General features: G+C 49.5%; 2 protein-coding genes across 4 annotated transcripts; both read right to left on the reverse strand.

The window, feature by feature from the left end:
* Nucleotides 1-45: 45 nt before the first annotated feature.
* brox (BRO1 domain and CAAX motif containing) lies at nt 46-11,895 on the reverse strand. Of its 3 annotated transcripts, XR_014639052.1 has the most exons (15): nt 11,833-11,895; nt 11,043-11,156; nt 9,396-9,502; nt 9,129-9,225; nt 8,633-8,728; nt 8,317-8,389; nt 7,799-7,904; nt 7,619-7,708; nt 6,791-6,876; nt 6,082-6,163; nt 4,708-4,858; nt 3,945-4,104; nt 1,477-2,233; nt 834-1,446; nt 46-739 (listed from the first exon to the last, which is right to left on the reverse strand). XR_014639052.1 is itself a non-coding variant. In XM_084483749.1 (13 exons), the coding sequence occupies exons 2-13, from the start codon at nt 11,141-11,143 to the stop codon at nt 2,147-2,149; spliced, it is 1,236 nt and encodes a 411-aa protein (XP_084339875.1). In that variant the 5' UTR covers nt 11,144-11,156; nt 11,833-11,895; the 3' UTR covers nt 46-2,146. The 3 variants fall into 3 exon arrangements, 1 of the variants encoding a protein (XP_084339875.1); XR_014639053.1 differs by having other exon boundaries at nt 46-1,446; XM_084483749.1 differs by having other exon boundaries at nt 46-2,233.
* A 282-nt stretch (nt 11,896-12,177) lies between these two features.
* LOC311363825 (alpha-1,6-mannosyl-glycoprotein 2-beta-N-acetylglucosaminyltransferase) lies at nt 12,178-15,218 on the reverse strand. Its single transcript, XM_084483801.1, has 2 exons — nt 15,082-15,218; nt 12,178-14,990 (listed from the first exon to the last, which is right to left on the reverse strand). The coding sequence occupies exon 2, from the start codon at nt 14,731-14,733 to the stop codon at nt 13,474-13,476; it is 1,260 nt and encodes a 419-aa protein (XP_084339927.1). The 5' UTR covers nt 14,734-14,990; nt 15,082-15,218; the 3' UTR covers nt 12,178-13,473.
* Between the last annotated feature and the right edge of the window lie 492 nt (nt 15,219-15,710).

The raw sequence follows: 15,710 nt of genomic DNA on the forward strand, positions 1-15,710 counted from the left end.
CACTTGTTTGAGTGGCAGGAATGAGGCCAGACGTGTTTTGAACGGATAATGAGCTTTATTGTAATCAATCAATACAACTTATTCTGATCAGCAAATACCGTGAAAAATGAAAGATGATTGACAGCATAGGCAACAAGTTTTTTGTTTTGTTTTGTAAACCATCCCAAGATGCAACATGGTGTGCTAGGAGTTCTACTTCCTTCAGATCACATGACCGTAGATAACTGAATACAAAGGGAACGGAATACACAGTGCAAAAGGCCTCCTGATAGGCTAATGTATAAACACCACAGGAAGTAGCAGAAGGAGCTAGTATGTCCGGTCTGGGTGTGTTGTCACAGCTCACCCTGCAGCCCGATGGCTGAGAACACTTCTACGGATTATAGGACATCACTTCTAAACAGCCTCCCTTCCAACAATTCAACAACATCTTAGAACATGACATCATCTTATAAATACAAAATGTACATTTCCCCGCTCGCCTAGACCTCTAGATATATGTTGTGATTGTTCCGTTATGCTGAAGGTGGGAAGAACTCCGGGATACATTCGGGGCAGCCCCTCCGGGCTGCTGAACGAGACTGTTAACGAGACCTCCAGGTATTTCTACAGGTACGCTGCTTAAGGAGACTGTTAACGAGACCTCCAGGTGTTTCTACAGGTATGCTGCTTAAGGAGACTGTTAACGAGAGCTCCAGGTGTTTCTACAGGTACGCTGCTTAACGACTGTTAACGAGAGCTCCAGGTGTTTCTACAGGTACGCTGCTTAACGACTGTTAACGAGAGCTCCAGGTGTTTTTACAGGTACGCTGCTTAACGACTGTTAACGAGACCTCCAGGTGTTTCTGCTTAATGAGATCGTTAACAAGCTCTCCAGGTGTTTCTCGTGTACGCTGCTTAACCGGATTGTAATAAGATATACAGGTAATGCAACAGCTGGTGACCATTAAATGAGAATTAAAAAACAAGCTGGACTGGAAACTTGTTTGGCAAGCATATATTGTTACATTTAGTGTATAGTGTAAAAAAAAATCTAATCTATCAATAAACATGAGAAATACATTAAAAAGCTAATATTAATAGGGGGTATATTACAAAGTCCCCAAATCACTAATATACGACTCAACATCGTAACCCACTTATATAGTTTGGAAACAGAATCATTAAATAAAGAGATGCTACCTCAAGTATAAAACGTAAAGACAGCAGAGGAGGAAAATTCAAAAGAACCAAAACTTAAAAAGAAGCATGACTGCTTTGAGACGATTCAAACCACATTTTGATTTGTCTTGGTGATTGTTGGGTTCTGTTTGGTTCCCGGGGGGCACCTGTGAGACCACACAGCGGACACCGGGCATGAAGGCAGGTCGGTTATCGATTATCGTTTAATGATCCTTAATGAGTGTCTGGGCGCTCATGATGAGGTCATCATATAGGGACACACACCTGCGGTCAGCCAGGGTCAAACTTGGCCGCTGCAGGTGTGTGGGCTACGGTCATACCGCATGGAGAGGGCAGAGGTTCTGTGAAGGGCATGCTGATAATATTAATAGTAACCTGCTATATCGTTACCACAGAGTTTCTGACACTCTCTGTTCACCCACCGTGAAGAACAAGGACCCACAGCATCTGGACCTCTTACACTTTAGGTATTCGTCTTAAGGGTCCTGAGGTACCTTAAGGGATAGTTATCTTAAGACCAGGGGTTAGGTTACCTTAAGGGTTAGCCACCTTAAGACCAGGGGTTGTAACTCTTACTTAGAGAGCTGGACATTCTGGGACCACAAAGTAAAAGTCCTGCCCGGTAGACTGAGGCCAGGAGCTCCCCCTGTGGCTGGGAGAGGACTAGCAGGATAGGCCAGGAGGCTAGGCTAGGAGGCCAGGCTAGGAGGCTAGACTAGGAGGCCAGGCTAGGAGGCTAGACTAGCAGGCTAGGCTAGGAGGCTAGGCTAGGTGGCTAGGCTAGGCGGCTAGGAGGGGACTTTTACTCTGTGGGTTGTAAAGGAGACAGCAGAAGAGGATTCCAGCTCTGAGATAACATTACAGTATGGACCTTCGTCCCGCCACCACGGAGGAAAACAAGACGGGAGCCCTCCTGGAGGAAGGGGATTGGCTGAGACGCGGGTCGGAGGGGTCAGAGGTCGCTCTAGGACACCACACAGCCGGTGTCCTTCTGAGGCTTCAGGTCGGGTTCCTTCATGGGCTTCACCTCCTCCTCCGGCTTGGCTTTGGCCTGCACACACAAACCAGTAGTTCACTAGTACTCTGTCACACACAAACCAGTAGATCACTAGTACACTAGTACTCTGGCACACACAAACCAGTAGTTCACTAGTACTCTGTCACACACAAACCAGTAGTTCACAAATACTCTGTCACACACAAACCAGTAGTTCACTAGTACACTAGTACTCTGGCACACACAAACCAGTAGTTCACTAGTACTCTGTCACACACAAACCAGTAGTTCACTAGTACTCTGTCACACACAAACCAGTAGTTCACTAGTACACTAGTACGCTGGCACACACAAACCAGACCAGTGATGTAGTTCACTAGTACTCTGTCACACACAAACCAGTAGATCACTAGTACACTAGTAGTCTGTCACACACAAACCAGTAGTTCACTAGTACTCTGTCACACACAAACCAGTAGTTCACTAGTACTCTGTCACACACAAACCAGTAGATCACTAGTACACTAGTACTCTGGCACACACAAACCAGTAGTTCACTAGTACTCTCACACACAAACCAGTAGTTCACTAGTACACTAGTACGCTGGCACACACAAACCAGACCAGTGATGTAGTTCACTAGTAGTCTGTCACACACAAACCAGTACTCTGTCACACACAAACCAGTAGTTCACTAGTACTCTGTCACACACAAACCAGTAGTTCACTAGTACTCTGTCACACACAAACCAGTAGTTCACTAGTACACTAGTACTCTGTCACACACAAACCAGTAGTACACTAGTACTCTGTCACATACAAACCAGTAGTTCACTAGTACTCTGTCACACACAAACCAGTAGTTCACTAGTACTCTGGCACACACAAACCAGACCAGTGATGTAGTTCACTAGTACTCTGTCACACACAAACCAGTAGATCACTAGTACTCTGTCACACACAAACCAGTAGATCACTAGTACACTAGTACTCTGTCACACACAAACCAGTAGATCACTAGTACTCTGTCACACACAAACCAGTAGATCACTAGTAGTACTCTGTCACACACAAACCAGTAGATCACTAGTACTCTGTCACACACAAACCAGTAGATCACTAGTACACTAGTACTCTGTCACACACAAACCAGTAGATCACTAGTACTCTGTCACACACAAACCAGTAGATCACTAGTACACTAGTACTCTGTCACACACAAACCAGTAGATCACTAGTACTCTGTCACACACAAACCAGTAGATCACTAGTAGTACTCTGTCACACACAAACCAGTAGATCACTAGTACTCTGTCACACACAAACCAGTAGATCACTAGTACACTAGTACTCTGTCACACACAAACCAGTAGATCACTAGTACTCTGTCACACACAAACCAGTAGTTCACTAGTACACTAGTACTCTGTCACACAAACCAGTAGTTCACTAGTACACTAGTACTCGTCGTTGTCTGGTTAGCACCCTTGATGCTGTAGCCTGTAGCCTGCAGCCTGCAGCATGCAGCCTGCAGCATGCAGCCTGCAGCATGCAGCCTGCAGCCTGCAGCCTGCAGCATGCAGCCTGCAGCATGCAGCCTGCAGCATACAGCCTGCAGCCTGCAGCCTGCAGCATGCAGCCTGCAGCCTGCAGCATGCAGCCTGCAGCATGCAGCCTGCAGCCTGTAGCCTGCAGCCTGCAGCATGCAGCCTGCAGCATGCAGCCTGCAGCATGCAGCCTGCAGCCTGCAGCATGCAGCCCATACCTTGTCGTTCTTGGCCCCCTTGGTGAGGTCGAAGGTGTTCAGCACCTCCGGGCTCCACTGCTCGCTGAGCGCCGGCAGCTCGAAGGCCAGAGGCTCGGCCAGCCCGTAGCTGGCCTTCAGCTCCAGCTGGGGCGCCTGCTCCGGCACCTTGTGGAAGTAGCTGGTATTACAGGACAATTATTAACATTATATACCGTGATATAACATTAAACACATCACCTTGTGGAAGTAGCTGGTATTACAGGACAATTATTAACATTATATACCGTGATATAACATTAAACACATCACCTTGTGGAAGTAGCTGGTATTACAGCACAATTATTAACATTATATACCGTGATATAACATTAAACACATCACCTTGTGGAAGTAGCTGGTATTACAGGACAATTATTAACATTATATACCGTGATATAACATTAAACACATCACCTTGTGGAAGTAGCTGGTATTACAGGACAATTATTAACATTATATACCGTGATATAACATTAAACACATCACCTTGTGGAAGTAGCTGGTATTACAGGACAATTATTAACATTATATACCGTGATATAACATTAAACACATCACCTTGTGGAAGTAGCTGGTATTACAGGACAATTATTAACATTATATACCGTGATATAACATTAAACACATCACCTTGTGGAAGTAGCTGGTATTACAGGGGTGTGTGTGTGTGTGTGTGTGTGTGTGTGTGTGTGTGTGTGTGTGTGTGTGTGTGTGTGTGTGTGTGTGTGTGTGTGGTACCCACATGAAGCCGTTCTCCCGCTGACACTTCTCCAGGGTGTTCTTGACGAGGGCTCCCAGCTTCAGGAAGAAGAGCTGCTCTGAGGGCCGCGCCGTGGAGCCGGGGCCCTTGGTCTGACGGTACTCCTTACACAGCTCCTCAGCCCGCTGGTAGCCTGGAACCAGTAACCAGAACCATTAACACAGCTCCTCAGCCCGCTGGTAGCCTGGAACAACCAGTAACCAGAACCATTAACACAGCTCCTCAGCCCGCTGGTAGCCTGGAACAACCATTAACCACAACCATTAACACAGCTCCTCAGCCCGCTGGTAGCCTGGAACAACCAGTAACCACAACCAGTGACCAGAACCATTAACACAGCTCCTCAGCCCGCTGGTAGCCTGGAACAACCAGTAACCACAACCAGTGACCAGAACCATTAACACAGCTCCTCAGCCCGCTGGTAGCCTGGAACCAGTAACCACAACCATTAACCACAACCAGAAACACAGCTCCTCAGCCCGCTGGTAGCCTGGAACCAGTAACCACAACCATTAACACAGCTCCTCAGCCCGCTGGTAGCCTGGAACAACCAGTAACCACAACCAGTAACCACAACCATTAACACAGCTCCTCAGCCCGCTGGTAGCCTGGAACAACCAGTAACCACAACCAGTGACCACAACCATTAACACAGCTCCTCAGCCCGCTGGTAGCCTGGAACAACCAGTAACCACAACCATTAACACAGCTCCTCAGCCCGCTGGTAGCCTGGAACAACCAGTAACCAGAACCATTAACCATTAACCAGAACCAAAAACACAGCTTCTCAGCTCACTGGTAGGCTGGACACAACCATTGACCAGTTAACATTAACCAGTGACCAGAACCATTAACCATTAACCAGAACCATTAACACAGCTCCTCAGCCCGCTGGTAGCCTGGAACAACCAGTAACCACAACCAGTAACCAGAACCATTAACACAGCTCCTCAGCCCGCTGGTAGGCTGGACACATCAACAGTTAACATAACCAATTAATATAGAAAAAAAAAAGTACTGAAAGGACCCGGATGGTGCACTCAAAACGGTCAAACCGTGAATTGTGGATCGGTCTATAGTTAGCACGGTTAACCTGGTCTATAGTTAGAGTGGTTAGCCTATTGAACCTGGTCTATAGTTAGCATGGTTAGCCTATTGAACCTGGTCTATAGTTAGCATGGTTAGCCTATTGAACCTGGTCTATAGTTAGCATGGTTAGCCTATTGAACCTGGTCTATAGTTAACGTATTGAACCTGGTCTATAGTTAGCCTATTGAACCTGGTCTATAGTTAACCTATTGAACCTGGTCTATAGTTAACCTATTGAACCTGGTCTATAGTTAGCTGGTTACTTACACTTCTCTGCCTCCTGCAGTGAGCGGATGGCCTCTCCACACTTATCGCTGGCCAGCAGCGTCTGGCCGTGGTAGCAGTACGCCTGCAGACAAACCACACACACTTTATTCAAAACGCACGCAAAACAGACACACAAAGAGCTCCACAAGAAGGAAGCAGCAGTTATTCAGAGGTACTGACAGGGTTATTTATGTCTAACTTATTGTTGTGTTACAGGACAACTATGACAGCCTTATTGTTGTGTTACAGGATAACTATGACAGCCTTATTGTTGTGTTACAGTAGAACTATGACAGCCTTATTGTTGTGTTACAGGATAACTATGACAGCCTTATTGTTGTGTTACAGTAGAACTACGACAGGCTTATGTTGTGTTACAGTAGAACTATGACAGCCTTATTGTTGTGTTGTTACAGGAGAACTATGACAGCCTTATTGTTGTGTTGTTACAGTAGAACTATGACAGCCTTATTGTTGTGTTGTGACAGTAGAACTATGACAGCCTTATGTTGTGTTGTTACAGTAGAACTATGACAAGCTTATTGTTGTGTTGTTACAGTAGAACTATGACAGCCTTATTGTTGTGTTGTTACAGTAGAACTATGACAGGCTTATTGTGTTACAGTAGAACTATGACAGGCTTATTGTAGTGTTGTTACAGTAGAACCATGTTGTGTTACAGGAGAACTATAAATGTTCCATAACTTACGTAGGCCATGTAGAAGTGCATCTTGAGCTGGAAGTATTTCTTCCACTTGTTGCTGCATTCTGGCTCCAAGGTGTGCAGCGTCTGGTCTAGAAAACAGAACAGCCCCGTTAACGCCCGCCTGGTTCACAGCTGGGCTCGCTGGATCAGGAGGCCACTAGAGGGCAGTGTCAAAGGCTTGTAATCACGTCACATATCCGTTTGTAGAATTGTTCCCGATACCGATACAACCATCTGAAATTTCTGCGATACTGCCTAAAATGCAGTATCAGGATTCGGCGAGTAAGCAAGTCTATGCGCTGATCCGATACGATCACATTTTTTGACTCATTTACTACACAGAGAACATCACAAACACTACGGTGTTATGCTGCGATCTTTTAACGGTCGGAGGTGGAAAGTCGGATTGGGACCCATGTCATCTCCAACCTACGGTATGTGCGTTCGAGCTGCCAAGTCGGAAAAACATGGATGCTCACGCTTAACTACAAGAAAACAAATGTGTTATAATAATACCATTTTATTGATCTAGTTCTGAAAAACAAATTGTCGTTAGTGAACCGACAACACATTGCCGTCATTGTAGGAAAAGTGCAATTAGTAGTTACAATGCTAGATGCTGTATCGGCCGATACTGAAGTTCAGGAATCGGAATCGGTATCGGAAAGTAAAAAAATGGTGTGGGAACATCTCTTCCTGTTTGTTGATCTACTAATGCCTCATGAACCCCTGCTGACTTCTCCTCTGGCCAATCATGAGCTCAAAGAGGGCCGAGATGTCGACCAATCAGCACTCCCCTGCGGTGAGGGTCAAAAGGTCAAAGTGACTCACTGGCTCTCTGGTAGAAGTTGGCCGTCTCGTAGGACAGGGCGGCGACCAGCGTGGCGTTGTGCTTCAGCTCGATGGCCCGCGCGATGGTCACTGTGGAGACGAGAACCAGGGACCCATGTTAGGACCAGGGACCAGGCACCAACACCAGACAGAACCTAATGATGCTAACAGGCTAGCTACCTTCCTGTGCCTCCGCCTGGCATTGGATGATGTAGGCATCAATCACCCTGGCCTCCAGATCCCGCCCCTTCTCTGCAGGGGTGATGAGGCGGGGGATGTGGTCTTCCTGTACAAAACACCAGCGCAGCATTAAAGACTTCTCCTGGCCCTGCGTGACGGTCCTGTTATTTCCTGCCTGCTGCCCCCTTGCCCTCCTAGCAGGTCTGGGGACAGATATCCCTCTGTTGACTTCCTCCTGATGGGTCTCCTCCCTCAGAGGTCGTTAGGACCACCACATAGAGAAGGTCTGGACCAGTGGCGATTTCTCTAAGACTGCAAGGGAAGCTCAGCTTCCCCTAAAATTAAAAAAAATGATTATTTTGTGATGATTTTGTTCGTTACCCCATCTTTGCTGTAGAAGAAGCTAATGAAAGCTATCCCTAGGCTGTCTTTATTGTAGCCCGCTAATAGAAGCTATCACAAGGATAGCCTTACGGTAGATTAAGCTAATAGGAGATGTGACTGCTAGCGGTCGTCACCTTGAGGTGTTTAAAGATGCCAGCGGCCATCTTCAGGCTTCGATGGACGTCTTTAGCCTCAGCCTCCGTTACACTAAGACACAAGAAAAGACACAAGACACAAGATAAGACACAAGACATCAGACGTTAACACAAATACGGTTCCAAGGTCTCATTTGTCAACCATTACAGCCCATGCTGTCAATCATGGTATATAATATGCTACATGGCGATATGACATGTGGTTACATGACATGTGGTGATATTTGACGAGGATACTATGATACATGACGATGTTAAGATTTATACACGGTGATGCGATGGGTGGAGGACCTACTTCTCCTTGCCCGCCATGCGCGAGGCGAACTTGGTGTACCAGATGGCCACGTTGTAGCTCATGGAGATCAGCTCGAAGACGGCGTCCTGCTGAGCACTGTGGGGAAATGGGAGTCGGAGGAAACGGGTTCAGCATCCACTGGCTGGGGGTTCACTCAGTGGCATCGCACACGACCCACACGTCCACCATTTACAGAACACCAGTAAACCCAGTACCCAGATGACCCAGCTTATCTTAATTTACATTTGTAAAGACAATACGTTTTAATAACAAGTACGGCAGATTCAACATGTATGAACACAGGACCTCCTGCTGTTAGGAGAGAGCGGGAGTGGCCAGAGATGGGCAGCCACCGAAGGAACCAAGCTCTTGGACCCGTTCTGGCGGTCCGTAGGGCCGTCGTGTTCTGCAGGTGAGGTTCAGCACCCAGCCCGGTTCTCAGGTGCATCACGGACAGCCATCGCTCAGGTTCTGTTCCGGTTCGGTAGGAGCCTACCTTGGCACGTTCCCCTGCAAGGTGTCGGTCCACTTGAAGTTCTGGATGAATCTCATCTTGTTCTCCTGTGTGGTCCCGTCCAGAGACGAGATGAACCCTGAGGAGCAGCAAGAGGCCTCCAGCGGTTAGTGGCAAAACAACTGATCACATGTTAGGAGACAGAGAAACAGGTTCATTACTGATCACATGTTAGGAGACAGAGAAACAGGTTCATTACTGATCACATGTTAGGAGACCCCCTGCTGAGACCCCTGGTGCGCCCTCTACCTTGGAGCAGGGAGAAGTAGGCGTCGGTGGCGTTCTTCATCATGTCCGGGTTGCAGGTGACGTCTGTGAACATCTCCAGCAGCCGCGCCCTGTCCGTCCTCAGGTTGCTGTGGACCACAACGTTCATCAACCACATGGACAGGCAGTACCGTCTCATAGCCAGCGCCCCCCCTAGAGGGGAGGCTGAGAACAGTCAGAGAGCAGACACTCAAGACTGGGAGGAGCTACTCCATATTCCAAGGGTAGCAACAAAACATTAGCTACCAGACACGAGATCCTTAGTTCTAGTGGTGGGGGGGGGGTTGATGGTTACGTCCCGACAGTGTGTGTCAACACTAGAGGTACACATTACACAGCAGGTCAACTGTTGTTTTAGACGGAGGTTGGACTTTGTTTCTAGAAGATGGAGCGGTCTAGACCACAGGAAGCCAGGAAGGCCATTTCCCCCCCCCCCCCCCACCCCCATCACTCTCAGGGCTTACTCCACCCAATCAGGCGCTGCCGCGGCCCTGTGGGAGTGGCCCTTGAGGCCCATGTGTGTGACGTCCTGTTGTGGACTCAGACCACTCCTCATGGCAGGGTGCGGCCGCTCTGGAGGAACAACGCCTGATATGGTGAGAATGAGCCCTTAGGGTTAGAGATTAGAGGGTAGGGATAGGGGGGTAGGAGGTAGGCATGGGCGATTCGCAAACGATTCGGTCAGAACGAACGAATCCCGAAGGTGAACGACGAGAACTGGTTCCCAAAAAGAAGAGAACTGATTCCTTTTTTTTTTTTTTTTACATAAAACAAAAATATGGTCATGTAAATAAAAGATACAAATGAACAGAGCTTTGTCTCCCCTCGACTTTATATTGATTGAGTCTAAAACGTTCTCATGGTGGTTGAGGCAGCTTGGGCTATTCTTCTTAAAACCACACACGTGTAATGCTCGAGCAGCGTCGTAGGCTAATGCTACAGAAATTAGCTGTTTTCCTGAGCACCGTCACCGTCTGAGACCTTCTGGTGTTTTAAGAGGCTCCATTTGCGGGCATACCTCATATTTAAAAGCAAAGCGGTGAGGCCAGACACCTGAGATGCCCTGCCAAATGACATAACAGACCATATGACTTAACAAACTGAACGAACTGAACAAACAAATCAAACAAACGATTTGTGATAGTGAAGGGAACTGAAAGAACTGATTCCCGGAAAATAATCATTTTGCCCATGCCTAGTAGGAGGTGAGGAGCGTAGGGTTAGGAGGTTAGGAGGGTAGGGTTAAGGGTAGGATGTGAGGAGGGTAGGGTTAAGGGTAGGAGATTAGAGTTAGGAGGGTAGGGTAAGTAGCTTAGGGTTAGGAGGTTAGGGTTAGGAGGGTAGGGTAAGGAGGTTAGGGTAAGGAGCTTAGGGTTAGGAGGGTAAGAGGTAAGGAGGTTAGGGTTAGGAGCTTAGGGTTAGGAGGTTAGGAGGTAAGGAGGTTAGGGTTAGGAGGGTGAGGTTTGGTGGTTAGGAGGGTAGGAGTTTAGGGTAGGGAAGTAAGGAGGTTAGGGTTAGGAAGGTAGGAGGTTGGGGTTAGGAGGGTAGGAGGTCAGTGACACAGGGACAGACGGTAGATCCCAGGCGGTGTCTGTGACCCTATCACAATCCTCCAGCCTGATCACCTACTTGCAGATCTTGTTGGCGGCGGGGCTGCCGGCCACCCCGTAGAAGTTGAAGGAGACCGGGGCCGTCGCCTTCAGGGGGTTTCGGTGGAACCAGTGGGCCATACTGGGCTGGGCTCTACAGACCAGAACATCACAGGACATCAAAACAAGACACCATCACAGGACATCATCAGAGCAGGACATCACAGGACATCAAAACAAGACACCATCACAGGACACCATCACAGGACATCAAAACAAGACACCATCACAGGACATCAAAACAAGACACCATCATTCCGTGACCCAGGTGCATTCCTCCCCGACCAACCAACCTACCCCGCCTGCTCTATTTATGCTCTGTGATTGACGCGTTAGTGGTGACCTGTGGTTGTCGCGGGTTGAATGTATACAAGGACTTGTTAAAGGTTCATCAGGACATGAATACTGTAAGCATTGTCTGGTTGTCTGGTTCCTAAACGAGTTATACACCGAGGCGGTGTTCAGAGGAGCGTGACGGAGACACGCTGCTCTCTCTCTCTGTAACGCTGACGACCGAAGGGTGGTCATGTTAGGATGTTAAGAGGAGGGTCGCTGTGTCTGAACGCTTCAGGGTCGGAAGAGGAGGAGAGGAGGAGAGGAGCTCCGTGACGTAGGCTACAGCGATAGCTAGCGTTAGCTTCGACTCGAGACGTCAACGCGATGGAAACACGAGAAGGAGTCAAACCGCGGGACCAAAGGCGGGAAAGAGGAGGTGGAGGAGTCGGGACGAGGAGGTGGGGGAGTCCGGAGGTGGAGGTGGACGTCGTTACCTTGAAGCTGGGGTCTGAGGCGGAGAGGTTCTTCGGGAAGTCTGACAGCAACAACAACTCACTTCCGGAAATAAACCAAAGGCAGCCTCTGGCCAATGGGAGCGCACCAGGAAGTGAAAGCCGAGGGAGAGTTCGACCAATGGGAGCCGAGCGGTTGGTCAGATGACGTCGCCGCCGTATATAAACAACGCTCTGGGATCAGCCCGGAGGTTCAGTCGGCAACAGACCCGACCGTGAGGAACTGATCAGGGAGCCGACCCGCTCCCTTTGTTTGTGAGACGAGGCCGTAATAAAGCGTCAAACTACACGTTAATGCACACACCAATGAGACAAAACACACTCAGATATCAATAAGTCCTTTTAATTTTCCCACTTTGACAAGCATTGCATAAACAGAGCAGTACAAATTTCAAGTGACGAACAGAAATAAAGGGGCACCTGTTTCACCTAGTTGTGTAATCAACAGGCATCATGGATCTTCTCCAAGTGAGGCAAAGTGTCCCCAGAACCAATGTTCACATACAACGATTGTGCTTTGCAAAAATATTTTCTTAAAAAGGTGAACAAATTTGGTTGGAAAAATATGTTTTTTGAGTCAAACTAATTTTATCATTATTAATTTTATATATGCTTCTGCATTCCGTTTATATATATATATATATATATATATCTCCAATCCAAAGTGTTTGGTGTAAACAATCAATTGATTAGAATTTAAACCATGGATTTGGTCAACATGTCAGCATAGTTTTCATCCCTTGATGGCTCAGCAAGAGTTTAAGGCACAATAATTAATCCTCAAAAGGAAAGAAAGCCAAAACAAACAAAAGGCACGTTTGGTGAATTATTCAAAAACTTCCTTTAAATCTAGAAACTTTAACCCCATAGGCTGAAAATAGTTTGTCAATGTTGGAGCCGGTTCAGGAATGTCTGGTCTGATGCCCGGCACTCCAAAAGCAGACAAATTCAGACACTCATAAATTAATATCTGGCAAGAGAGTTCTTCCCCAGAGTGATAGTGAGAGTCCATGTATCATAGTCCGACATGTGGAAGACTGTTCACACATTCAGCAAGATTTACTCTAACTTTGGCTCACAAGAGAACGCATTGTGGACCTCTTCTGCCTAACAGATTAATCCATTTGCATTCTCACAGGCATCTGGTGTTTAATCTCAAGTTGTACCATTTACACACACACACACACACAATCTTTTGAAATCATCCCAACCTGATATTCATGATCAAACAAAACTAAATGGGCTTTAACGTGATCAAGATAAGTCTTTGGCAATAGCGGCCCTTTGGTGTTTTAAGAAAGGTAAACTCAAGATAGAAACCTAGCTCTATCACACACACACACACACACACACACACACACACACACACACACACACACACACACACACACACACACACACACACACACACACACACACACACACACACACACACACACACACACACACCCCTCATCTGGTGGTCTGACCCCTGGAAGACTTTCCGTCACAACTACGAAACTGAACCTCCTCCTGATACCTCCTCGTGCACGTGGAGGTGGGCGTGCACGTGGAGGCGGGCATGCACGTGGAGGCAGGCGTGCACGTGGAGGCGGGCGTGCACGTGGAGGCGGGGAGCGGTTCTCAGAGTCGTCGGGCGTAGTTCTTGCAGAGCACGTGGTCACGGAGATCCCCCCAGCCCCCGTTCTTGACGTGGGGCCGGTGCTCCACCTTCTCCCCGCCGCTGAGCACCAGCGCGGCGGGGAACAGGCTCTCCTTCACCCGCTGCAGGGCCTCCTCCACCCGCTGCGCCGCCAGCTCCGGCTGGCACTGCTCCTTCTGGTGGAGGCCGCAGTCCCCCGTGTGGAGTACGCGGGAGCCCAGGGCCGCCAGCACCTTCAGGGGCTTGGCGATGCAGGTCCCCGACAGGTGCTGCAGGGTCCAGTCCCAGTTGTAGTCGTCGTAGGTGCAGAAGGCCTCGTTGCAGCCCATCAGCTTGTAGTACACCTCGCGGGACACCGCCAGGCCCATGTTGTGCTTGGTCGACTCCCAGCTGGCGGTCTGCAGCCGGTCCGAGTGACCGCCGAAGCTGCCGTCCGGCACCTTGTGGTTCCCCAGCGCCAGCACGTCGCAGTCGGGGCAGCTGGCCGCGCGGTAGTCCGCCATGGCGCGGTAGTGGTGGTAGAAGTCGGGCAGCAGGTAGTGGTCCTCCTCCAGGAAGACGGCGAACCCGTGGTAGCCCTGCACGGCGCCGACCCGCTCCCACACAAAGTGCATCTTCCACCACCAGTGGTGCTTGGTCTGCGTGATGGCCGCCTCGCGGTAGTGGCCGTAGGAGTCGGGGTGCTCCGCGTTGAGGCACCCCGAACTCACCGCCTGGTCCCGGGTTGCGTCCCGGGGGCAGTCCTTGGGGTCGTGGCCGGGGAAGGAGTCGGGGTAGAGTTGGGTGCTGTAGGGGAAGTAGATCTGGATGACCTTGCAGAAGGTGATCCCTTGCACAATGGAGTTGATTTCCTCAGAGAAGTAGTCGTGGCTGAAGATGACCAGGAAGCCGTGGACCTCGGCGGCGTTCTCCAGGGACCTGACGAGCAGGCGGAGGTAGTCCGGCCGGTTGTGGACCTGAACCACCAGCACCAGCCGGGGGTCCCCCGGGAACCGGTCTGCGTTCAGAACGAACTGCTGGTAATCCGCGTTCAAAACAGAGTCAGCCAATTCGGACGGGGAGGCGAAGTTCAGTTTGACCATCTCTTCGGACTGCGAGACGTGGCTGTCTCTGAAGCTGTTGGGGTCGGTGGTCTCCGAGTCGGACAGAAGCAGCACCCGGGTGGAGAACAGCAGCGTCCCGATGACCAGCGTGACCCCCAGCAGCGCCAGCGCCTTGCGCCGCACCATCCGGACCCTCATGACCGCCGGGGACCAGCGGGGACCAGCAGGGACCGGGTCTAAACACACGACTATCGGCTCGGCTTCACCCTCGTATCGACATCGTGTTCGTGGTATTCATGGTAAACTTGCCGTCTTGGTCACGTTGTGTCCCCCGAGTTCTGAGACCGGAATGACAGCAGCGACCCGGGGGTCCACAGCGTCTCACCAGCCGGGTCCACAGCGTCTCACCAGCCGGTCCACAGCGGTCCGTCTCCTTCTGCCCTGCGGTGCGATTCCTGTGAAACAGCCCCGGTCCGCGGTGTCGGTGAGCAGGAGTAGTAAGGTAGTAGTAACTCCATGAGCATGTTTACCGGAGTTTGGACTCACCGAAAAGACGTGTGACGAGCGAGCAGTGGAAACCAGGAAGAGGATGGAAGGACTCCGACCCATCTTCAGCAGGAAGCACGCCGACTGCTGACGTGTACAAAGCAGCCAACGAGAGGCGAGCGAGCCGCTGGTCCGACCCTCCGACCCTCCTACTCACCTACCCTCCCACCTCCTAACTCCTACCGCTCTCCCTCCTCCTCCCCACTGTACCGCGGGGCTGACACCCGCCGAGTCAACAGAACTAAACAAACCGAGGATTCCCAGAAGGCTTCGTTTGTTCACACTGACGCAAATCCTCTGTCTCAGCGCTGCAGTGTTAGTGATGTTAGGGTTAGTGTCAGGGTTAGTGTTCGTGTGTGTGATGTTAGGGTCAGTGTCAGGGTTAGTGTTAGTGTTAGTGATGCTAGGGTTAGTGTCAGGGTTAGTGTTAGTGATGTTAGGGTTAGTGTTATGTTAGTGTTAGTTTCAGGGTTAGTGTTAGTGATGTAAAGTGAACTGTGAGCGGTGTTGGTGAAACTCAGGTGAAACTCTTCCGGTTGGACCAGACCCAGTAAGAGGCCGGACCTGATTTAGTTGCCTGCAGGCATTGAGTGCAGTTTGCTAGTCACTTAATAAGTCACCAAACACAT

This window comes from Micromesistius poutassou (genome assembly GCF_964030765.1).
Source record: "Micromesistius poutassou genome assembly, chromosome: 19".
Classification (NCBI taxonomy): Eukaryota; Metazoa; Chordata; class Actinopteri; order Gadiformes; family Gadidae; genus Micromesistius; species Micromesistius poutassou.

Coding starts and splice junctions, on each gene's coding strand:
- brox (XM_084483749.1), bottom strand. CDS start 11,143: ATGGCCCACTGGTTCCACCGAAACCCCCTGAAGGCGACGGCCCCGGTC. Junction 9,503..11,042: donor GCCGCCAACAAGATCTGCAA/GTAGGTGATCAG, acceptor TGTGGTCCACAG/CAACCTGAGGACGGACAGGG. Junction 9,226..9,395: donor CTACTTCTCCCTGCTCCAAG/GTAGAGGGCGCA, acceptor GCTGCTCCTCAG/GGTTCATCTCGTCTCTGGAC.
- LOC311363825 (XM_084483801.1), bottom strand. CDS start 14,733: ATGAGGGTCCGGATGGTGCGGCGCAAGGCGCTGGCGCTGCTGGGGGTC.